Raw genomic sequence first — 26,444 nt, forward strand, 5'->3', positions numbered from 1 at the left:
AAAAACGTTTTTGGAACTAATTTTAATTAAATCTTTTAATAAATGTAATTTTAATTATTTCAATTTTATTAAATTTTAAGTAAACGCAGGCTGGGCATCGATACATACTCAAGTGGATCGTTACACAAAGCGTAATAATAGCCATAGTGGAGTGCCACTGTAGTGGTCGAAACCGGACGAATTAAATTACCAAACGATGTTAAGTATTGCAGCATAAATAGATGTTTAACAAACTTTGTGTGCTTGAAATCTAGCCCAAACACTACTTATCATCTACTGGTGAATATCCGTGGGAAAACTGAGCACATGTATTCGCGAAAAGGATTGATCGATCGTATTGTCACTCGATACGATTGAGACCGTGGATACGGTGCCATTCGACGATCAACTTCCTAAAAATCTCTGTGAAAAAAAATCATTTCATTAAAGGAAAAAAAGTCTTATCGAAGTCATTTTTGAAATCGATAATTATTGCCTATTGGTAAAATAGACAAGCAGCGAATTTGTTTTTCTATTGAATCGAGAGAAACCAATCTATTCTTTCATTTCTTCATTTCTACAGCTGGGATGTTTTGCAACTTCGGTAAACAATGATTACGTAAATTAAGCATAGATCTTATCGCATTGACGCATGATTGTGCAAATCTAGTGCGATTGGTTCATCCCTCTTGTAAATCCAGATTCTCTCCTACAATGGAAATGCGCTAGTTGAGTAGATGATAAATGATTAATGTTTTGAAATATATTTGGGTAGTCAAAGTTTCTTAGATTCTCGTTCTTGCTGCAACAACATCAATCGTTAATGTCTGTTATTTGTTTTGCCTCGACCGCTACAGCGGCACTTCGCTATGATAAGCACGCTCTGTATTACGCATTACTTGCTGGATGGTAAGTACCGCATAGCGTTTACTGAAGATAACTATACATTTTCATTATTTAGCAAGTCCGCATTTGGCAAATTCACCGACTACCGATAAATTCGTCAGTATTTGAACCGACTCGAAGTAAGTTTCATTCGACTCTCGAGTTATTCATCGGTAGTCGAAGAACCTCGATGGTCGAGAGTCGAAAAACTAACAAACATCAATGATGGCGTCCAGGAAACAGGGAAGTAAACTAAAGAGGAAATTAGTGGAACACGGCAGTGATTCGGACGACGATAACGATGGTAACTGTTGTAATTCAAATAGTAAATAATACCGTTGTTTTTGTGATAATATGTCGGCCCGAGTAAAAAGTTTTTCATCAACGCAACGGCACATAACCTAAACTAACCTACAAGTTCGTCACGTTCGGCTTGCATTTTATTACTTAATTGAAACATCAATTCTCCTCATTCCCAATTAGACATACAGCAAATATATCCGTTTTTGCCAGTAGTAAGTGATTCCGAATTCGGGAAACTTGTTTATTATCTCAAGTGACAAACCTTACCTTGAATCTTTGAGTATAATTCATTGAATGACTTTGGTATCTCGATTTTCATGCCTCGGTATCTTGAAATCATTTACAAACAGATCAATTTTCATGTGATTCATTTTTATTTTCTTACAGCGCAGCAAAAAACCTATAGATCGAACTCAGAGGCTCCACGTCTGTGCCCTTACCTCGATACGATCAATCGTCAATTCTTGGATTTTGATTTTGAGAAATTGTGTTCTGTGTCTCTTTCCAGAATCAACGTTTACGCTTGTTTAGTTTGTGGTAAATATTTCCAAGGTAGAGGCACTAACACTCACGCCTATACTCATAGCGTCGCTGAAAGTCATCATGTATTTCTTAATCTTCACACGCTTAAATTTTACTGTTTACCGGACAACTATGAAATTGTCGGTAAGTTGACACACCTATATAATATAAATCTTCTGATTTCGACTCAACCCTGACCCTGTTCCTAATGTTTACAGATTCATCCCTTGACGACATAAAGTACGTTCTAAATCCTACTTTTGATAAATGGCAAATTTCTCAGTTGGACAAAAGTGACAAATTATCCAGAGCTATAGATGGCTCGATGTATTCACCCGGAATAGTCGGAATGAACAACATTAAGGCAAATGATTACTGCAACGTCATTTTGCAGGTAAATTTGGACAATCAACGCCAAATATGACACTTGCGAAAAGCAACCTCGATATATTTTTCTGTACAGGCTTTGTCTCACGTTACTCCATTGCGAGATTTCTTCCTGAGAGAATATAATTACTCCCATGTGAAACGACCGCCAGGAGATTCGTCTTACCTTCTAGTCCAGAGGTTCGGAGAGTTGATGAGAAAGTTATGGAATCCCAGAAATTTCAAGGCTCATGTCAGCCCGCATGAAATGCTTCAAGCTGTTGTATTGTGGAGCAAAAAAAGATTCCAATTCACAGAACAAGGTTGTCCAGATTTTTACGATGATTATACGCACGTTTCTTGTCATGGTGAACTCACATTTTTGCGCCACAGGTGATCCAGTGGATTTTCTGTCCTGGTTTCTCAACGCGTTGCATCTGGCGCTAAATGGGACGAAAAAAAAAGACTCTAGCATTATATACAAAACGTTTCTTGGCCACATGCGGATTTATACGCGGAAAATACCGCCACTAGAACTGGAAGAGAGTCAACGAAGTGAGCTTCTGAATACACTCGAGTATGGAGAAACCGTAACTGAAAGCCCTTTCTTGTACCTGACTTGCGATCTGCCCCCACCTCCGCTCTTCAAGGATCAATTTACGGAAAATATCATTCCTCAGGTTAGCAAGGCAAATCGATATTGTTGGTCATCACGTAAAACTCGTTCCATTGAATATCAGGCACTTTGGTAATTTTATTCTTTAATTGACAGGTGAATTTGTATACATTACTGAACAAGTTTAATGCAGTAGCCGAAAAAGAGTATAAAACGTACAAGGAAAATTTCATGAAGAGATTTGAAATCACCGAACTACCACCTTATCTTATTTTGTACATCAAGGTACGTGAATAAAATACGATTTACGAACTAATTATTCAAAATTAAAAAAACTATACCAAAAACTTTTTTACACGTTACAGAGATTTACGAAGAATACTTTCTTCGTCGAGAAGAATCCCACCATCGTTAATTTTCCCGTCAAGTGAGTGCTTGCTTGCTTTTGTACTTTTTAATAACGCAATTACAGTAATTACATTTGAGTAAAATAATTTTTTCCACAAATTACATTGCAGAAATGTAGATTTCGGTGATATCCTCACGCCGGAAGTTAAGGCTAGACACCCGTACACGACGTACGACTTGGTAGCGAACATAGTTCACGACGGTGAGCCCGGTCAAGGAACGTACAGAGTTCACGTTTTGCACAGAGGCACAGGCCAGTGGTACGAGATGCAGGATTTACACGTGACGCAAATATTACCGCAAATGATTACGTTGACCGAAGCTTATATTCAGGTAAGCATATCATTACCCTGATGACCGTAATGCAACTTCATAATTTTACACACCAATTTATTGCAGATCTATGAATTACGGAGAGAAGCTGGCTTCGAAACCGAAGGATTCCAGACAGCGAAATAAATAATTGTACAAAGAGGGAGGAGGACGCCTAATGAACCATTTAATAAAGTACGATATTTTAAACAATTAATAGCCACTGAACCTTTTCTCCACACAGAGTGTCTTGAAACGAGGAGAGAAGGATAGTAAAAAATCGTGTCCCACAGAAACGTGCCTACTTTCAAACCAATCGATCGGAAAGCCAAGGATTTTCATTCAGGCTGAATAGTAATTTTTATTTATAGAAAGATGACGCACGCTCCGGGTCGTTGAACTAAGGTGGCAAAGAAAGAGAAAAACAGTAAATCGATACTGGTGACGCAATTTATTACCCATCGAATACAACTTTCAATTTTTTTTACGAGTAATCGTGCCCTTGAAGACTCCGGAAATTAGCAGCAATCGTTCGGCTGCGATATTAGGAAGAGGATAAGACGTAATGTACGATATTTAGATATATTAATCTATTTACATATATTGTTGATGTTTTAAGACAAAAATCTGATTTAAAAAATAACGTCGTGCCTCACTTCGAATATACCGGCAGGGTTGCCAAGTCAATCCTAAACCTGAAAAAACAAAGAAGAAACAAATGAGTTGGAAACAGGATCCCCGGGATCGGCAGTTCGCTTCACTGCGTTCCGTAGCCGTCGTTTGTTCGATACACGTGGAAGAATCGAGTCTATACGAGTCGCGCGTGGCCAATAAATCGCTGTAAAACCTTTGAAAATCGCATCGCTCGGTAGTCGTCGGAGGTCACGCGATACGATAATTTCTTAAAAACTGTCAGAGCTTCGGATCGCGTGCAGCCGGCGTAAAAGCTCCTCAAAACATATCCGAAAGCGAACCTTCCGCGGCTTCGAACGCGTTATCGGCGCATGCGCAGAAGCCTCAAGCGCGGCCCGGCTCGACGTGACGCGCAAGGCGGCGGGACAACGCCGAACTCTCGGCAGCGATCGAGTCTTGAGTCGGCTCCGAGCCGTGCGCGAGTTCGTTTCATCGATAGATAAAGGTATTCGTGTTTACACGCGGTCGGTCGACTCGTTTTCGAATCGAAACCCCCGAACGAACCGTCGTGAAGTTGTCTGTTGCCTATCTGTGCTGTGTACGTATCCGTGTGTGTGAGTGTGATAAGTGCGAGATGGATTAACCGATCGGAACTCATCCTTCTTCGAAATTACAATTTCCAAGAGAAACAGCCGAGAATGTAAGTAAAACAATTGAATCTCGATCACGCCGCGCGGTCTGTACCTGCCTTCAAAGTCACCAAATCAAACGTTGCGATAAGTAAAACAATTGAATCTTGCCCACTCGCGTGATTCGTGCCTGTCTTCAGGTCTTACAAATAGACCGAACGTTGTCACTTGTGAGGTATGCACGGATGCATACACGATATATCGGCAGATGGGATCGAAGAGGCGATTCTAATACCTCGCGGCAGCCGTGAATGGGAATTTCGGCAGGATAATGATGCTGTTGGTTTAAATGTAAATGAATGGTGCTGCTGCTGGCGGCTGTAACGGTTGTGCCTGGATCCAACACCTGACTACTCGCCGCATCGAGGTGTGTAATATACTGCCCTTGTCACGAATATTTGACCGCGCGACTATAGTCGAAGCGTCGCCAGCCAGCCGCCTCGAATGCACCTTATATTCACAAAAATCTCAGCCTTTTTTGTTATCAACGTTTTCAAATGCACACGGATCGCGGGCGGCTGCTGCACGCGCGCTAAGAATTAGATACAAAAACACCTCGATCAAGAGATGCGTTCATCTACCCGCGCAATTAACTGTACCGTTACCGTCTCATGCCTCGTTCATACATGGACGTATGCACGCCACACTAGGAATACCGTATCTACTATCTTGCGCGTAAGTCAGTGTAACGTATTACGTTCCTCAGCTTTTTTGCGTGCGCCAGTTTCTCGTACATCATCTGCGGCGTGTGCATTCGATGTACACACGTGCGATATGTCTAGCTGTTTCACCTCGCCGTACGCGATGTAGGTATAGGTATATAAGTATTTCAACAACTGAGTAAACTGGTTAATTTTACGAGGCTGACTGTTACTAATCTAATTGTAATGATTCGTATTTCGTAATTTTAGGAATCTATGATGTGCGGTAAATTATAGTAAGGCAGGAGTAATTCCTATTTTCAAAACATAGCCACTTCAAAGTTACTACAAAATTGCAAAATCGTGATCGTTTTTTTTTTTTTTACCCCCTAATGTATCGTTACTAACTTCAGCATCGTTAAATTTTATCGTCGTCGCTACGACAATTGCGTGATATAATATCAAATTTATCATCACGGGGTTGCAGTTTTAGCAACGTTTATAGCGCAACGATGCGTGCTTAGAAAAAATTATTTCTAGTCCCTCGTTATAGTATTGCTTGAAATTTAATACCTAAACCGTATAAAGAAGAACCTGAACAAGAATATGGATGTTGCAACGAAAGTAACGATTTTTTTCTTTCACAATATTTCGTTAAGTTAACGCTACTAACTTCAGTGTCATAATTTATTATCATCTATAGGTATACAATCACACGCAGATTAGAAAATTGCGGGATTTTAAACGAAGAACAAGAATTTGGTATTATATGTATGTAGATTATTGAAACAATGTGTCCGAGTTTATTATACCCATAGATTTCTATCAACCAACTGTATTACGCATAAGGATTTCATGATCGATTATCACCAACATCCCGTTCTTCCCCAATCAAACTCGAAAAATATATTCCACCGATTCGCGATCGAAAAAATTCTTACTATCGAAAAAACGAACTAAAAGACGGTAAAAAGCCATCTTGCAACGAACATACAGGTGCGCGACAGGTGAAGAGTAGGAGGGTATCGCTCCGCGGTCATCAGGTATAAAGGCTGCACGTATGCATACGTATAAGGACACGCAACAGGGAAGAAGGAGCGTGTAAATGTGAACGCACAATTCGTAGACGTCGACGTCGACGATACCCCGAGGCGAGGGCGAGAGGGAGAGTATTAAAAGAAAAAAGTAACCAAAACAATGAAATAAAATGAAGAATCGAAAAACCGGGGGTCTGTCGGCGCTGTCTGACTGCCGACGTATGTAGTACGACGTACGGACACGCAGTCTTCTGCATGACTCCGCACACGTGAGGTCGCAGCTTATATGTATGTCCTATCTAGAATCGTGCGTGTAGCCTCCCTAAAACCGCGGGCGTCGAGTCGAGTCGGGTGAAGAGAGAGAGAGAGAGATAAGGAGAGAAAAGAACACCAACAAGGCCCCTGAATAGCCTCCGTGGGACACACACGCCTGCATTTTTCATATGTGTGTGACTGTGTGTATTCCTAATGTATCACCCACGGACTCATTCGTACTACATACACGCGTTGTACAGAATCCGCCCGCGGCGTTCACGTTCCTAGCCTCGTGTTTTCTTTTTTCAACGAAACCAGTCGCTTACAACAACCTTCTGTTCCTTTATTTTTTTGGGATTTTTTTTCGCATCTTTTATTTTAATTTGTTTGTTTATTTATTTATTTATTTTATTTTTTTTTTCTACCAATATGTCATTCTATGTACGTACGTACCACGTACTTGTTTATAAATATTTTGTGGTACGTTATTGTACAAAGTCTAGTAAGAGCGGTTTGCCTATTTAATGGGGTATATGGTTGTACGCACGTGAATGGAGAATCCATTGACGAATATCGCGCGGAAGACGTGATCTATACCTGGAGATCTTGAGATCTATACTACGTGTTGCAGGAGGGAGAAAGACGCTCGCGATGCACCTGAAGCTTGCAACCTTCTATATCGTATATATCGTATATCGTGTAGTATATGGTATATATTTAGTGAGAGTCGAGTAACCGGACACCGTAAGTCGCTGCAGTTTATACCTGCATCCTTCATCCTTGCTGCTGCTGATGCACCTTTTCGATATTGACGTAATACGCGTACGAGGATGAAGTTAGTAACGTTGGCTGTAAGGTTCCATCTTTAGGAAAAATCGCCAATTCGCACATTCAGGAAGGTGGGAAATTTAGCAAACCATCTTAGACTCGTCTTATTTTGAAAAACCGATCTTCTTTCTCCCTGTCGAAAATTTCATTCTGATAAATATAACCAATCTGCCTTGAAATAATATAGTCGAAGAGATATCCCAGAGATATTTCAAGTTACTCGAATCGATGTCTCCGTTTCTACGCAATGATTTTTAAAACGAATCCCGTACGTACAGGGAAGAAAAAGGGATTGACTTTCTCGTACCGATACGTATAATACAGGCACGGAATTTCTTTACTTCACACGACGACGTTTGTGTTGGCCCTGTGTTTCAAAACGAGTATCTGTCTCGCCGCCGCGGATAAACGTCGACGACGAGCCTCCTCGTCTGTAGTAAAAGACCAACACTTTTCTTTTTACCCAGCGAGTAGAACGACGAATGAACGAAAGAACGAACCTCCGCAGTTATACACGTAATACGAAATCGTCGAGAGGGGGATGTGGATGTGGATGTGGGTGAGGATGCTATACGCAACTCTTGATCGAAAACAATGGACAGTTCTAACGACCGGAGCGCATTTCTATGCAAATACATTAACTTGAGTACCTGCGCACACGGATGCCGAAACACTCGTACACGTCTACGCGTACGTTTCGTATAAATCGTACGTCTTTTATACGTATGTCGGTAACTTACGGGCGTATTATTTATATACATACACACATATATATACACGTATAAATAAATATAACGTTTCTTCGGCGGTTGGATATTGCGTAACTCGCCGATGCATCCCGCGAAGTCCAACAGAAGCTACTATTATTTTTGGGCATCCGTCAATCGTCTCTCTTCCGTTTCCATCGTGCATATAATACGTACATATATGTATATACATGAACGATGTCGCGCGGCTCATTAATCAGAGGAATTATACTTATACATGGATGTATAAAAAATCAATTACCAAATACGCAAATTTACCGCTAGTGTTCGTAATATAATCACAATATTCACTGAACAATAATCTCGTTTATGCATATTTATACCGAAGCCACTCTGGAAGAAAAATCGTGCTTAAGTAATTTCCATAATCTTGTATAATGGTGAAATCTCTCCACGTAAGAACCTCGAATATATTACAGCACGGACGTTGTCATATTTTCTTATTCGGGACGAACTTCTTCCGCCAATAATTATGACGATGATGGTGATGGTGACGATTATCGTATCGCAATGAATCGTCAAAATGTAAAAGTGGTGTACGAGAGAGTTCGAAAATCTAGGCATCCGTTAATCGATGCATAACTGCAACAACACTTTTAGACTGACAAAATACGAGTATAATTTGTTTATCAGGATCCACTGAACATCGGCAGACGATCCCAAAGCATCGAAGTAACGATTTTTCCTAAACATGCATTGTTGCGGTAACGTTACACCAACTTGAGCCTCGCGAATCGTCGGGTGTCTTACTTCTTTGTATTTTCGCGCGGTGGTTTTTAACACCACCTAAATTGCAAGCGTATAACGCGTGTGTAGCCCGTAAGCAGGATCCGTGAAGGAACGACAAGGATGAACGGAAGTAGCTTGGTGTATAAGGATTTTTTTGTTTGCGTTTGAGTAATTTCCTGCTCACCCGCGTGAACCAGAGACGAGAAGAGGGTGAGAGTGAGAGAAAAGGAAGGAGACGAGGACGACGAGGACGAGGAAGAGGAGGTGGTGGAGAACACCTTGAGCTCCAAGAACCGTGAAAAACTCACCAACTATCCTCTCGTAAACGTCTTTTTTTCATTCCCATATCCTTTCCGCATATCGGCAGTTACGTATGTTAGGTATACATATATACGTGTTTGTATATATATATATACATACATACATACATACATAGGTACATACATATTCGCTACTTTTGTTTTCACGCCGTGTTCAACCGTCGGAACATTTTTATTTATACAATACATACGTACAACACGCATACCTGTATCTTTTTAAAAGCAATTGTTCGGTTCTTATGTCGCAAAAATTTGCGCAATGGTCAATTGTTGTTTCTTTTCGCGGTGCAATGTCGTGCTTTTTGACCTACTCGCGAGACTCGCGTCGCCGTCTTCTTGTTCCATGGATCGCGGTCTCCGTAAGCTTCTAGCGTAAATAATTTGCCTAGCGGAAATATTTAAGCAGTCACCAACGTCTAAGGTATATAACAGTAACTTACAAAACGGTGCGCTGAGCACGCGTTGCAATTTTATCTTTCATCTCTCTCTCTCTCGCACGTTTGTCACACGTGTTATTTATTATAATATTGTCTCGCGATTCGTTCGTTGCTTCTGCAAATTATGCTTAGCAACTTAATCGTTTTTATTCATTCGTTTTTTCGTCAATTTCGTCGACTCTCGAGTTTTTTTTTTTTTTTTCTCCTCCTGTACGAGAAATTTAATGTTCTTTTTTTGTCGAATCTTCTGTCCAATTTATCGTACAGATTAAAAAAATTCCCAGAGCATTTCATATCTTGCACGATGTTTGCATGCAGCAGCGTACGACGTATATTTATATATATACACACACACGTATAATCTCACGCTCCGATCTGTTATCGCTTACGCACAACGTAACCCGTTTAACACCGTTTTCTTGTTTTCTCGAGATCAACATTAACACCCTTTTCACTAGATACACGTGTTATTTTACGGACAAAATATCGTGACCGGTACAATTTCACTCCGTCAAATTGTCACGGTTCTTCCTATGTACGTATATATCACGTCGTACATTTATACCTGACAATGAAGCAATTCTCTGGTGCTCTTTACCTTATTGTTAGAGACACGCTGCCATGGTCCGTACAGCGCGAGTGAAAGTTCAATCGGTTCGTTTCGATTTTGACGAGCCTAACACAATAATATTAAACCAGTTGTCAAGGATATCGTGACTATTTATTACAACGTATATAACCATATTATTATACTTTTTGCATTACCTTATACACATGTTATACCTATAAGTCGTTGTGCAATGAATATTTGAAAAAAAATTCGGTCGTAGTAGAGGACGGTGTAATATCGTAATTTGTGCAATTTGTATAATAATGTAATCGATTATGCCTACAATTTTTCAAATAAAATCAAGCCTGCCACGGTTCTCATCGTCAGTCTTGTACAGCACGAACTTATTCGTGTCCGGATACCAGCGGCATACACACCGGCGTTTCCGGTCATCCGACAGACTTCCGCCGGTCGGTCGGACGTCGAACGAACCCCTCGACGTTCTCAGATTCTCCCCGTTCTTACGATTAATGAAGCTGAAGCGAACAGCCAGAGTCAGCGGTCAAATGTGTTGAGCTCTTTGGAAACAGAAAAAATGTAGTTCAATTTTAGCCTCGGAATTCTATAAAAGTATCGGGGGTTGATGGTATTTCACAAAATTTTGATTTTCTGACTCGACTACCTTGTTCAAATAAACATCAGAACGTTTGGCTGCTAATTCTGACTGCTAGCTTCAGCCTCGTCTTCGATTATTATTATCCCTATTTTCAATTTATCCTATCACCGTTTTCATTCAGCATGTACGCATAACATATACCTATAGATATAACCTAACGTGATATTGTATTACACATGCAATACTGGAGGGGGAAGAAAAAAAAGTCCCTATATACTACAGACGAATTATTCAGGTCTTGTTAATAATATATAATACCAGGTATCTCGTTTGCGGATGTTTTATTTTTTTTTTATAAATTTTATACCGCCGTTGTCTCCAGTCCCTGCGGTTATATTTCACACCCTAAGAACCGTCAGCCTTGAAACTTTCTCGACTTTTAATTATACTACTCGTTATCGGTTTGCCTTTATCGATCATAATATCTCTGGAAATTCTAGCCCTCCCTCCCTCTCACCCTCCTTCTCTTCCCTTCGCCTTTATTTGTCCAGGGCCCCGAGGGACGGTCTGCACTCCCTTCGCGTCGCCTCCAAGTCTCGTTTAATCTTCGATCTTCGCCACCTTCGCAGCTTAGATTCGTCTGTTACTTCTATCGGGGACAGAAGCAATGAATCTTGAAATTAAAATCGTTACCCGTATTAGCAAAATGTTGCGTACGGTGTATTTTATTTTACGCGGTGATACGAAACGAGACAAAAAACCATAATAAATAATAAATAATAAATAATAATAATAACAATAACAATAACCGTTCAAAATTCAATTCGGATCGAAAGGATTAAAAATCTGGAACTTTGTGTCGAAAAAAAATAATAAACAGGGTTCGAACGCAGAGGGGAAATTTGGAAAACCGGGAAAACTCAGGTAATTTGGTGGAAGCAAAGAAAAGTTGAGGAAAATTAAGGGAATTTGAGATTCCAAAAAAGCTTACGAAACCTGACTAACGAATCTTGCAACGTAAAAATAAAGAAAATTACCGCAGCTCTTTTCGACGACCGTTTGCCGTTTGCGCGAAATTTGCGGAATCCATTTTCGGTCGTCACTCTCAGCGCTCCGGCACGCGTCTTTATTACGTACGCGAAAAACATTCCGTGTAAATACTGGCACGAAGTAAGGGACGCTACGTTGCGCCGAGGAGGGTGTCCCAATTTTGAGGCAATTTCACACCAATTTCCTGATTCCCGCCACCGCGCCTCACCACCAGGCATCGAAATCGCGTTTCCTTTACCGACACACGTTTACGAGTGGACGTATTTATGTTGTGAAGTATACGAAACGACTTGCGACGTATCTGCATAATAAAACTCACGCGAATAAGGTGCGTGTGATATGTAATACGTATATCCAATGTAACCTGGAAAACTTACAGAGTATGAAATGATTTTTGTACGTACAACTTGGTACGTGGACGAGACGCGAAATGCCCCGAAGGTACAAGAAAATCACCACCCCGGGTAAAACGGCACCGGCCGTCTTCGTCTTTCTCGAAATTGCCAATTTTCCTTACATGCATGTATGTACAGCGTGATTTCCTTGTCGAGCTACCGAGAAATGAAAATCTACGAAGACGTGTACAAGTAAGTTAAAGCAACGGAGGTAGGGAGAAGATTTCGGAAGAAAATTCGCCGACTTACCTTTTTCGCTTATAAATTTTTCTCTCAATATCGCACGTTTTGCAAAGTGGATTTCAAATTTTTATTTTTCATCGCTTTTGGTGATTTGAGAAAAGTACTTTATTCGTGTTATCGTCAGTAAGACAATATTATAATTAGTTTCTGCGGGTTATATGTATACATACGCATATACGCATATATGTGATTACTTGATTTTATTTTTATTTTCGCTGCCGCGAAGCCGGGGAAATTTTACCTCCCTGTAATTAAAGTTACATTACAGAGACTCGCGGGTCTTGAATCCTAACCAAAAAACAATTATTATTATTATACGGGAGTACATACATACATATATATATATATATATATATATATATATATATATATATATATATATATATATATATATATATACAGGCATTTTCATACAAGAACCGAATGTGAACTTTGAGGGTTTCGTGTTCTAATTAATTGGACACCCCGTCTACAGCTGAAGTGTTATATATATGTATATATATATATATGTGTGTGTGTGTATTTATGCATAGGTAGGTAACGTAAAATATACCTTCCCTCTTCTCGCTCACCTGCACGCGCGTGTTCACGTATATTGTAAAACCGGGGTCGTTCTCCGGGCATAACGCACCACGTGTGAGAGAGAGAGACAGAGCGAGAGGGAGGGAGGGAATGCAGAGGCGTAGGAAAGTACCGCCCTGAAGAGCTTCAGACCGGAAGTGGCGATCGCTAAGTATGCGCGACCACGTACAGCCCCGTTCCTCCTTCCTCCTTCCTCCTTCCTCCTTCCTCCTTCCTCGTACCCACCATCGCCGGATCGACGAGCATTGTCACAATGTCGTGTAACAATGTCACCCGCTGCATGCCACGCTCGATGTTCGATTTCGAAATTTATGATTGTTCAGTGTCGATAATTTCGACGATAACTTTGACGATGAAGAAAAGAAGAATCGTTTCTTATGCACGAATTTTCGGTAACAATGGAATCGATTTTTTTTTTTTTTTATTATCATTACTTATTACTTATTTTTACTGAACAGTTTTCCCATCGTGCATTCGTGAACTTTTCAAATATTCAACAAAGACACCGACAACCTTAGCATTTGAAATTCTGAAACGAGATGCGTTGCACTTGCGCTTCGAGAGCGAAGTAGAAGAGAAACTAATATCGGCGGATTCCATTTTACGCCGTCCAAACTTTCCAAGGAGTTTAGGAATCCCTGTGTCGACTCACTTCGATGGGAAACTGGAATATACGCCATCTCACAGCCGCAGATCCTTGATCTCGAGGATCCTTTCCCCTCCTCCTCCTCCACCTCCTCGAGTTACTATTATCTTTATCATTATATCCCACTCTCGCCCTTTGCGACGACAGACACGCGATCCTCGGAATTTTTCACTCGACGCAAAGAAAATCACTCGTTTACTTCCCCTTCTATCCACTCCGTACACGTATACACCTACGGACGTGTAACTAAAAGTGTACACTCGTGTACTTTTACTCGACGATGATCGGCCTTCGACCGTGGCCTTGAAGATCAAGGATGCGGGAATCATTGAGCTTCGCTGAAATCATTTCGACGGATTTTCAGACTCGTTTAACTCGTCGTTTCGTACATTGGTATCATATACACGTTAACGATCGATTTCCGCTGTCATATTTATTTCTACAAAACGTGATCGTGCTTTTGTTAAATTTCAATAACCGATCGTCATTATGGTCTGTAATTCAAGTGAGTGCAATTAATTGGACCGATTACTCGGCGAACTTTTAATGATTTTATTATACGCAAATAAAAATTTCTCCGAGAACAAAGTCGGACTACCGATGATCCGTGTATGCGTTTGTAAGCTTACCTTCGTACCTTACTTTCTCTGAACCCACAGGCGTAAAAATTAACAATCACGTCTATATTTCTCGTCTTATTTTCGACAATATTCGCGAATAAATGATCATTCGAAAACAGCGACCGTACAGACAAAGAATGGGAAATAACAGTTGGACGAACGATGAGAAGCGAAATGAAAAAAATAAAATACAAAAAAAGAAGAATCAGTCTTCACCTTGCCAATTTTGGATCCTCTGCTCGTAACGGCGTTTCCCGCGTAATTTTTTCAAACCCTTAGTACCTCCGCACGTTTTCTAGCAAACACCATAAAGGTACGACATGTTGTATACATATACCTGGGTCTGTTAATTAGGGCCGTGGCTGAAGGAAGTGCGTAGATAACCAACGGCAGCAGACGGTTCGGTTCGCCTGACGTGTTGAGTTTTATACACGCGCGTACATTTACACGTTTAGAACGGTATGGCACCTGGAAGGTGGTGCGCGGGTAATGCGAGATTCGAAATAGCTTTCGTGCGTGGGATAGTTCTCATAGAGTTGCTCATCGCGCGACTCACGCCTATAACATAAGCTCGACTGCCCCGTGAAACTTGGGGTTCGTTACGCGTCCGCGCAGACACGCGTGTACATATTTACGCAAATTTACGTGCGTATATATATATATATATGTGTGTGTGTAACATTTACGCGTTGCACGCATGACGCAGAGTGTAGAGCAAACGTGTCGGTGAAGCGAATGTTTGTACATGCATTTTATAACCACATGTGGCAGAAACGGGAGTAGTTTTCTTTATTTAATTTTCTTTTTTTTTTCACGCGAAAATCGAACCAGCACAAGGGTGCCGAAAATCGATACGTACTTACTTTTATTCACCCCATTGTATTTTTTATTATCGTCTCACCCCATCGTAAATTACTACAAATATATATATATATATATATATATATATATATATATATATATATATATATATATATATATATATATATATTTCATAAACACAGAAATCAACGAATGCAGCTGGCTTATTATTACTACTCGATTTTATACGGCGATCAAGTTATAACCATGCCAACTTCCGGTTTACCCTACATGTTATTATATTATCGTTTTCCGAAATCTTGTGATATTTTTTTTTTTTTTTATATCTTTGGAACACACGCTGAGAAACAGTAACACGAGTTACATTTGTCGGATGAAAACGTGTCAAATAAATTACATTCAGCCCTTTCAGCCACGTAATTCAGTTTTTGTCAATCAGTTACATTCAGGATTTCGCATAAAAAAAATTAAAATAAAGTCGAGGTTAAAGTTAGTAACGTTATCGTAACTTGACATCAGCGAAAAAATCACGTTTTATCACGGTTCAATGAATTTCAAACAATTCCGAAGTCACGAAAATAACGATTTTTTCTCAGCGTGAATCGTTACGATAACGTTACTAACTTCAAAATGATAAAAAAAGAAATTTTCACTACATTGGCTTCTGTGACCGAAATGGTAAAAAAAAGAATAAATAAATAACAAGAAATTCATTGAGCACAAAATTTGAATTTTTGATAAAGCTCACTTACGATGAGTAGGAAAAAAAAGTTTTTTGCAAACTGTTTCGAACAGAAAGCAATTACCGCATATTTCGAATCGTATGTTTCGCGGCTGAAAATTATTGTAAAAAGGTCTTCGTCACGGTGATCCTTGACTGTTTGCTTACACGCAGGATGTGGAATTTATGCGTGAAACGACAAGTAGAGGCGAGTTACGATAGGTGTGCGGATGATTGTAGGAATATATTAGGTAGAACGGTGGTGAACGGTAGGATCTATTTTGCGTCGTACGCAACGTAACTGGCAAAGTCAAATTAATAAAATAATAAAAAGCGGTTAAATACCGTGAGATGAGGGACGCTGAACGTAATGAGGATGTAACACAGTTTGAACAGTTTACCGCAGTTATAACCGTATAAGGTACGGATCACCTATTTGATCACCGTCAGGCTTATCGTATTGTATAACGTACCTACCACGCAAAATTTTCCACGCACTACTTTTTTACATTACGGTGTAATTTTGTGTCGGCGAATGAATTTTTAATTTATTTGTTTATTTATTTTTTTCTTTACTTTATATTGTACAGTTTCGACTCTGGGTTATACTATTTTTAACGATTTTTATAGGTCGATAAGTTTACCGTTACAAACAATCTTACCAAAAATATGTAATCCAAAAAAAAAAGAAAAACAATTGTTAGTAAAATCATCGTGCAAGTTCAAGTTTACATTTTTTGTTAATGATTAGTGGAGATGTTTCTTCGGTCGTGGAATTTTTTTTTTTCTTTCTTCTTATTTCACTGCGCAATTTACAATGCAGATGTAATTTGACAGTCTGCATTTCTATTGTATAATAAATAACAACGTGTAAAAAATCACCGCAGTATTAATATATAAATTACATGTCTCGTTACATATACAAAGATGTGTACGTATAAAAAAAAATTTCCGAAAAATTTTATCTATCTATATGAACTCTAACGATAAGATAGTCCGCTTTGTGATCGAAGTATCTCGTGTGGAAATAACGTGGGAAAAGGTTTTTTTTTCTCTTTGAAATTTTCCAAGTCGTTGACAAATATACCGACGATAATGGAAAAAAATACACATCTTTACACATCGTACAAAAAATCTCTGATGCATAAAATTCGAGTTTAATTAGTACAAAATTATCATTCCGTCAATTATAGCTACGAAACAAGCAACTGTGGCATAAAACATATTACAACGTTGGTCAACGAATTATAAAATTTGACAGAGTATAAAAGAGTTTTTTCATCCATGTCGTTTCCACACCATACTTCGATCAAAATCAAGCGAACTATCTCAGCGTTGATACATAGAGCCCAAATTTTCAGGGAATATGTTTCTTTTTAGAGAACATAAAGTTTAAAAACTACCCTATGAAAGACCACCCAGGAAATTGTCGGGATAAAATTGCAGGTCTTTGTATTCGCGTAGAGGGTGCAGCTCGGCAACGCGTAGATCCCCCCGAAATAAGCGAAACCCTTCGGTTGCACTTTCGGAAAGCACGAAGCTCCGTGACTCGCGTCATATCGATTCGGGGGTTGGGGTGTAAGGTACGCGGATACATACACGCCTGTGTCTCTATGTACGCCTATGTACCGATAGCCGTGTCGTATCGTACCAAGGTGGGATGCAGAGGCGACGCGATTCGATGCAGCCCTTTGGGCTTGGCCTCTGCCGCGTTATCAGGGGATCGCCGGAGTCCCGAGCACGAACCCGCGACCCCTCTTTGGAAGCCTGGAACGTAGGGATTACCCTCCTCCGGAGAGAAATGCACGGACGTGATAACAGCCGCGGTACGACGACTTTTCACCCCTGCATGTACGCCTGCGTTTCCAAGTTTTGCTTTACTTATTTTTCACTCTGTGTTGTAGCGTGCGTGAAAGCGAATTAATGAATATGCGGGAACAGAGAAATTAATCGACCCTTGTTTGCCCACGTGTGCGATGCGATGGAAATTCATCTGGAATGTTGGTTGATTTTACGACGGAAAGAGACTAGGAGATGATGAAATTAAACTTGTATTCGAATGCGTCTTTTTGTTTTTTTGAAATTACATGATGTAATCTTTATCGCGGATTGATTAGCGATATAATTGTGGTATTGAAATTCGTAACTCTGATATTTTTATTGAGGGAATAAATGGTACTGCTTTGAAAGTCTTCAGTATCGTTTCAGTAATATATAATTACTCTAGAGCGTATTATCGAAACTCTACTCCATTAAATATTATTTTATACCAAATTTGCAAACACATCGAAATTACAGTGTCTTCTAATTTTATCAATTTTAATTCTTCGTCACAGCATCGAAGTCGTATGCTAAAATCGCGCCTCGCCTACAATGATTTTGTTCTCATTTACGCGGTGTGATATTGTTCGAAAATTGAGCGACAAAAATGAAAATAAAAATTGAAATAAAAGAATCAACGATAAATCGGTGCTTCTCACCATATGCCCGAATCTCTCTGCGTAATGTAAGAAGACAGAAACGATATGTTAATACACACGCATACATGCAGCTTCCGCCGCACACGTGGGGGGTGAACGGGACGATTCTACGCGTTGGCCGTTGAATTTACATAATATATTACAGCGTAACGTAAAAGTCTCGGAAATTAGGCGTCCAGCTGAGAGAATGCCGAGTCCCGAGATCGGAGAAGAACCAGATGATTTTTACACCGCGTTAAATTACACAAGATAAATACCTATACCTGTACAACGTATAATATTTGACTGCGACATTTGTGTATAATATTGTAGAGTTAATGTATGTTAATAAGTGACGCCGAGGTTTGCCGAGTGCGTATATTTATTAACACGTACCTGTGTAGGAGGAGGAGGAAGTGATTGACCCGCGACATTCGATGACTGTGCGCAACACACGTGGCGACATGTGCTCGCGATTTATTATCGCACTGTTCATTATTACGGGTATACAGGAATCCCGCGTGACTTACCGTATCGTTTCGTTCGTTCCTATATCCCGTGTAATATGTACTTGCTTTGGCGTATCGAGTGTGCGAATTTATTATGCGTATCTATACGATGATACGGGCTTTGGGAGCCTGCAGCAAAACGCGAACTTACGAGATCATGCCATGGCAAGGCGATTCGTCGGGCCACGAATAGAACTCGAAAACTGACCGGAGAAGACGGTGACGCAATTGACCAGCCATGCGAGAACGCCGAAGCAAACACACACTGTTAAAACAATATTTATAGCGACGTTATTCGCGGTTATTTCAGTTTTATTATTATTTTATTTTATTTTTTATTTTTTTTTTATTATTTTTTGTTATCAATCATTCGCTATCTGTGTCGTTGATTTTTTACGAGTTTCTAAAACGATACACGCATTTTGCGACTTGATTCTTGTTTTTTGTTTTTTCTTGACGAAGTAATATCTATCGATGCTTGTAACGAGGCCTAAGGTTGGTAACGTTATTGGAATGATTCGCGTGTCGGTGAAATCGTTATTTCGTAATTTTAGGAATGTTGAAAAACTGGTAAATGATGATATAGAGCAAAGCGTTGTACTCGTAGTTTGAAAAGTTGACTACTTCGAAGTCACTGTAAAATTGAAAGTTAAACATTCTTTCTTGCCGAGTGAGACGATATTATTCTGTTTAATTAATGAAGACTACGTATATAGATATTACAGGCATTTTTATTTTTTTTTAACGAACTTGTATGGCGGGTATTTTTATTTAACGTCTTTTTTTTATATGAAGCTGCTTCTCGAAGAGGATAATTTTTTGGCACTAAAATTCGAAACATCTTTGCCAGAGAAACGATAATTTTTCTTATCAATTTCTGACGGTCAATAAATTCAGAACCTTTATCCACGTTTTTGTATTGGACATTTATCGCGAGCAGTTTGAAAAAAACGTTCGGTTTATAGTGTGAACAATTTCTCAGGCGAAATATAATAATAATTACAACGTGCAACTGCAATATCATCCGTATTTTAATTGTATTAACCACCGTGCAAAAATGGCGGACACTTATTACCGTTACAAAGATTACAAATTGATTACAATGATTGTAGGTGTTACAGAAACATTGCAAAGTACGGAGCAAGATTACAAATATTACAAAAGATTACAAACGTTTACACAAATGGTAAAGATTGCAAAGAATTGCTGACATTGCAAAAGGCTAATGGAATTGCAAGATGATTTGAAAGATAACAGCAAGGTTACAAAAGATTACAAACAATCAGAGTGATTGCAAGGATTGCAAAAAATCACAAAAATTGCAAGAGTTAAAACTGGTTACAGGTATTATAGAAATATTACAGAGATTACAAAGGTTACCTAAGATTATAGGTATGGAGATTGCAAAAACATAACAGGGAATACAATAGAGTACAAAGAATACAAAAGATTACAAGGAATACAAAAAATTACAAAAAATACATGAGATTACAGTAAGCCGTTTACACCAGATTACAGCGGTGATTAATTACATCGTTGGACATTCGTTTTTGAATTTGTTTCTTTTTTTCTTGTTCATCATCTGTACGATTATTCCGCACTCTGGGATTTTTACGCGGTAAAATCGGTGTTAATCGACTTCTGTCTTTTGAAGAAGAAAAAAAAACAACCAGAGACGAGGATTCGTTCCTTGACGACTGACTGACTGACTGACTAAACGAGGTTGGTTTGTTTTGATTGGACCACCGAGACGCTCGGGATCATCTACGACTGATCTCGATTCATTTCGTCACAGCCTTTGCGGTGTAGGCCTGGGTTCCATCTCCCCGGGGTTCCGTACGCCAACCGGAAGATAGCGTAAGAAATTGCGCAAGTTTTTTGTCCAAACGGCTGCATGCCGCTGCTGCTGTTGCTGCTGGCGTTTCGGCAATTCGACGATAAAAGTCACGTTTCCCAACTTCGTGCTTCTTTGTTTATAGGAGACGTTTATATGTCGGCTTTATCTGACGCGGTCGTAACTAACTTTTATGTATGGTCGATTTTAGGAGCAACTTCAGAGCGGATTCTCTGTCACTGTACAGGTGTAGCGAAGAATTTTGCAGAGACATTCTCATCCGTAACAATGAAGCGTAAATTTTTTTTCGTACGAATTATTCGCCTCCGTCTTCCTAGAGTTTAGTTATACAGCATTCTCAAGAAATATAAACATCATTTTTGTATATTACAACGAGCATTGTGATTCGACTGGAAATTTCTTTGATGTTTGAATTTTAATTTCGCTACAAAAATTATTCGGCTCGAAATCCGTTGACCGTAACAGATTCGCGCCTTTAAATAATTGAAAAAAATTAATCAGTGATTTATACTACTGTAGAACGATTTTGTGGTCATTTACAAGATTTAATAACAATTGTGTTGTTGAATTAACTGAGGGTAGTGTCAGATTAATACCAAATTATGGTCTATAGAAATACATACTGCAAAATTTCATAAACGTTTTTAGAATTCGTAAAATTCAGGGTTAAAAAATATTCACTTTTTATACCACGGTAACCTTGTCAGTTACATTAATGAAACTAGACGAGGTTCACAGCTTTGCACGCTTAACGAAATTGTTTGAAATCCAAGCTCAAATCGCTTAGACTTGAATCTGAAATTGTTTGAAATCGCTTAAAATCGTTGGAAATCACCGATCATCTTGAAAATTGAAATAATTAAAAATTATTGAAATCTTGCAATCCACGCTTCCGAATATCTCCGAAATGATTTTTCGCAAGCTTCGTTTTCGTCACGTTTCTTCTTTCCTCGCCATCTATAATCATACGTCGAATGCTTCTTCAAAGCTTTACAGGAAGCATAAAAGTCGGAAGTAAAAGTGCCGAGCAAGCCTTCGTTACGCCCTGGGAGAGGAGGAAGTCGCTCTCCTCACCTACCAACATCCGAGTTTCCTCGGCCTCCGCGGGGGTGGAAAATAAGGCCCTCTTCTCACCCCTCGGCGAAGTCGTTAGTGGCTCGCTGTAAGGAGGTCACCCTCCGCCTCTCTGGAACTCGAGGGACGAGATCCTCTCGCCCACGGCACTCGTCGTCTTTCCTCCCTCCTCCCTCCTTTTTCTTTCTTCCAAACTCGACGGGTGGCGACGTCATGCCTTGGACCAAAAATCGAGCCCCTTCTCCCTCCCTCCCTCTCCCTCCCTCTTTCTCATTCCTTCTCTCTCTCTTCTCGCCTCGACTCGGATGCGGATCATGTGCAGCGGAAAGAAGGGGATAAGGAGGGAGGGATTATACGACCGGAAACAAAGGGTTAAATTAATACTCACGGGTGTTCGCGACGCCGCCGCCTCTGGATCATCCGGCTAGACTATCGACACGTGTGTTGTAAGCATGATGTATGCAGCCGTTTTTTCATATCTATCATTGCATTCATTGCTCGCTAGTCGTTTTATTATTGTCGCAAAGTTTAATAATCAATATACGAAAACAGTTAGTACAGATTTTAATTAATTACTGTTTGAAAATATACAAAAAAAAATTATTTCATATTTCTGGATCGATTACATCGATTTTATTGCCAATTTTTTGATCTTTTATGCTATTGGTATGAGTAAAATTTAATATTATTGCAAGAAGTTTTCACGATAAACCTTAATATTTGTTATTATTTATTGTAATATTCGATTAACGGATTATAACGTTTTACGCGATAGTTGAAACCGAAGAAAAACGATGACGTAATTGAGTTTATTTTTATCGTGATATTTTTTACTACAAGCTTCCCAATTCCTCATTTTTCTTTCTCTCTTTCTTATTTTTTATTTTTGTCAGTTTGATTCCAAGTCTAATTATACCCTCATTTTCTGCCGTCTTTTGGCTTATAATTACCGCATAGACGGTATACTATAATATTTGTACAACGTTCTCGTTTGCAAAACGGAATTCATTTCGTATACCCTGCGGGGATTCGGGTTTGGACTGACTTTTGAATGGCTGAATGAAGGAGGAGGGAATCAGTTGCGAATGAATGAAGAAGCGATTAGTACGCAGGTATGATGGTGAATAAAAGGCGTGCGTCATGCGCGTGTACCTGTGATCCGGTATTACGTCGCATCACGTCACAGATAGCATCGCATCCCGGCGTATCTCGCTGCATCGGTTGATTCGAAAGTGCGAGAGAAAAACAAGGAAGAGAGAAAGAGAGAACGAACGAATGATGATTTATTATTCCAAGTCGAACTGTAGGGTAAAAAGTGTACGTGAGCAACTTGAACGCAATTTTCAATCATTTATGGTGTTGGTTGGAACCATGTCTGCATAATTAATGATAAAAGTTGAAAATAAAGAAAGAAATGGATAAGTTTATTTATCCATGCAGCAATGCTGGATAAGGATATCCTTGTGTGATTTACAAAAAACGTAACTCACAAGACAAGAATTGAAATTTATACAGGTATAAGTTAACTTGAGCGAAGATCGAGTACAGAAAAATTAATAAATGAATTGAATCGGATCAATAGAGATAGACAGATATTTATTGTTCATCGAATAGCGATGTTGGACGATATTGTGACAGAGATGGGAAAAGAGTGCCAACGACGTAGAAAACAATAAAAGCAGCGAGGACGGAACAAAAAAAAAAAAAGAAAAGATAGAGACAAAGAGAGAGATTAAAAACGTTAGGATTGAAATTTTGTGACGCATTATGCATGCGGTAAGAAATCGCGCATGGGCGTGATTAGAATACTATTGTATTATCATATTTTCGGCGCAATTTTAACAACTAACGATGCGGTATCTGCACAATTGATTGATAAAATACAATACAGTAGAATAATATTGACGAGAATGAATTTATTAAATTCACAAAGTGTACAACTTATTTAAAATACACGTTCATCGTGCTCATTACAAAGAACACATTTCATCGGATTTGTTTAAACTGCGGAGTTTTGTCACCGCATTAACCATGAAAAATTTCTAGTCGCATTCTATTTTTGTTTACAGAAAGCACGATATAAAACGTATTGTTTATTATATTTCTTTATGTTCCTTCGGTTATTTGTGAAAAAGTTTTAATATATTTTAATTGTAGAGTATATATATATATACGTATTCGAACAGCTTTTATTTTTTATAAATTATAGCGTAATAACGATCGTCTCTTTTTTCCCCCAATACTTGTCATCCAAAATATGTTCACAAGACCGTTTTATCCTTCCATCTTTCCACAGTCATTGAAGATATTTTATTGATTGAAAACGATTCGATCCATTTTCGTCGACTACACAAGTCAACGTCTGTTACAATATTCATATAGTATACATAATAATACTACACGTGCCTATTATAATTACAAGCAAGGCAAACTTACACCCACTGCGTAAAGTTTTTCGTATCACTAGCAAAAAACTTGTAATTGAATCGAATGAAGCGCGTGTAATAAAAATCGTCAAATGCGAGTGTATACGTATACTCGTATAATAAAAAAAAAGAAAAAGAAAAAAACACGCGCGATACAAAAAAGCCCTGTGTTTTCAATATTAATACCTACACATATTATAATATGTTTATGCACACATGTGTGCAGCATTATTAGCCAGCGGTAACTTTGACGCTCTCCTACTTGCTTCTTATCTCTCTCTTGTCTCTCCTCTCTACCTCCAACCTGAGAGAGAGAGAGAGAGAGAGATCGAGAGGAGACAGCCGACGGATCTCGTCCCAGCTTCCGTGACTCGCGCTCTTTGTACCTGCGGGTAGATGGATAGTTGCTTAGGCATGTCACAGGCATATTATACACGCGATACAGGCACGAGTGAATAGAGTCGGTGAGTTACTAGCGCATAAAGAGATTTTTCCGATCAATCGAGGACAGCGTCATTCGATAGTAGCAGGTATCGACGACTACGGGGGATAAGGAGGAGGAGAGGGAGGCGAATGCAGGGAGAATTAAACTCACCGAGTTGCGTCTCGCGTTGACTGACCGTAAACCAGTTTCACCTCGAGTAACCCATCTTGTGGATATAATGATATATGCGCGTATACCTTACCTTCCTTACCTTTTCCTTAGCTATACACCCTGCAGCTCGCTTCAGCCTGCGGTGTTTTATCTCGCTGAACCTGCGAACCCTTTTTGTCAACGACGGTAGAATTACGAAGTAACGCAGATTTATCATTAAATAAATGTCATATGAATAATCAAATTCGTAGAATTCGGTTAGGTCGTGTGGTAAACGCGATTTTGCAATTCATGATCGCGGTTCGGGCGATTATAATAACAAGTGGCGGAACTTGTCGCGGATTTCCTTATCATCATCATCGTCGTCATCATCGGGGCAGAGTTGAAGTTCCGAAATTGAAAAGTTCCAAGAGTGCCAAATACCGCAATTTTTTTATCGCGAAACTTGAAGTAAGGAAATTAAACTTTTACAAAACAACAAAGAAAAACTCGACGGCTCAAAGTTCCGAAATAGAGGATTCCGAAAATTCAAGTTACGATAGAGTAAAGTTCCGAAAAGCAAACATCCGATAGAGCAAAATTCTGAAAAATGAGGTTTCGATGGAGTAAAATTTCGAAAGTAAAATATACTCAAAATCAGACAGCGTAGTTTGCACAACGAGTGGATGTAAAAAAATCAGAAACAAAGAAACGTCAAAGTAGCGAAATTTCACCAAGAACTGAAAATCTTGGATCACTCAAAATTTCGATGTTTCAGATTTAAAAATCTTATCATTCTCGCACTTTCGGAACTTTGACTCGTCGGAGTTTCACCATTTTCGCACTTTTCCTTTTCGGAACATTGAGCGTCGTGTTTCGGACCATTCGAAACTTTGCTGCTTCGTAAATCGGTTTGATTTCTTCACTTCAAGTTTCGCGACCAAAAAATTCGTAATTCCGCTTCTCCCGAATCTTTCAAATTCGGAATTTCAACCCCGCCCCATCATCGTCATCGGTCGGCTCGACGTCAACTTCGTCTCTTTATCAATCTCGCATCCTCCGCGTGCTTCGGTGCAGGTACAGCATTCACAAGAGAGCCGAACATCGACGAGCTTGCCTGAGGTATGCGGCTACGGTATCGCCTCTGACGTCACTCACTTACCCAAGGTCGGCTGACGAACCGAACGTCCTCCTCCTCGGATGCGACCTCAAGATCTAACTGTCGGATGAAACCCTTTTTCGACCACTGGTCAAAATTATCACTGCAGGAAAAAGAGAATTTATGCAAAACCTTTTCCATTACTATGACGAAGAATAGTGTTGATTGCAAATTTTCAAAAAGCTTGTTTTCCCAAAAACATTAAGCGAATTTTCAGAAGAACATTTTCTCACATCGGTCATCCGTCAGATAAATAATTTCGTATTCGTTCGCTATTCCGCGTTATTTTATAAAAACTGCGTGTCTTTGTCGCTTAAAAAAACAAAAGAACCAAAAAAATTGTCCAATACGTATAAAATATGAAGATATATAAAAATGAATCGCCACCGAAGTTTATATATTAATGAATATTTTAT

The 26,444-nt window shown here is 39.3% G+C and overlaps 1 protein-coding gene across 1 annotated transcript in view; it reads left to right on the forward strand.

The window, feature by feature from the left end:
* The first annotated feature begins 195 nt into the window (after positions 1 to 195).
* Positions 196 to 26,444, forward strand: part of LOC124310190 (U4/U6.U5 tri-snRNP-associated protein 2) — a 28,053-nt gene continuing 1,804 nt past the window's right edge. Inside the window, exons 1-10 of the mRNA XM_046773983.1 lie at positions 196 to 1,168; positions 1,555 to 1,833; positions 1,908 to 2,083; positions 2,153 to 2,378; positions 2,449 to 2,735; positions 2,828 to 2,956; positions 3,037 to 3,098; positions 3,190 to 3,412; positions 3,479 to 3,586; positions 3,763 to 3,958. Of these exons, the coding sequence (XP_046629939.1) occupies positions 1,087 to 1,168; positions 1,555 to 1,833; positions 1,908 to 2,083; positions 2,153 to 2,378; positions 2,449 to 2,735; positions 2,828 to 2,956; positions 3,037 to 3,098; positions 3,190 to 3,412; positions 3,479 to 3,538 (1,524 nt within the window). The 5' untranslated portion in view covers positions 196 to 1,086 and the 3' untranslated portion in view covers positions 3,539 to 3,586; positions 3,763 to 3,958. The remainder of the gene's footprint in view (positions 1,169 to 1,554; positions 1,834 to 1,907; positions 2,084 to 2,152; positions 2,379 to 2,448; positions 2,736 to 2,827; positions 2,957 to 3,036; positions 3,099 to 3,189; positions 3,413 to 3,478; positions 3,587 to 3,762; positions 3,959 to 26,444) is intronic.

Source organism: Neodiprion virginianus, chromosome 1, assembly GCF_021901495.1.
Source record: "Neodiprion virginianus isolate iyNeoVirg1 chromosome 1, iyNeoVirg1.1, whole genome shotgun sequence".
NCBI lineage: Eukaryota > Metazoa > Arthropoda > Insecta > Hymenoptera > Diprionidae > Neodiprion > Neodiprion virginianus.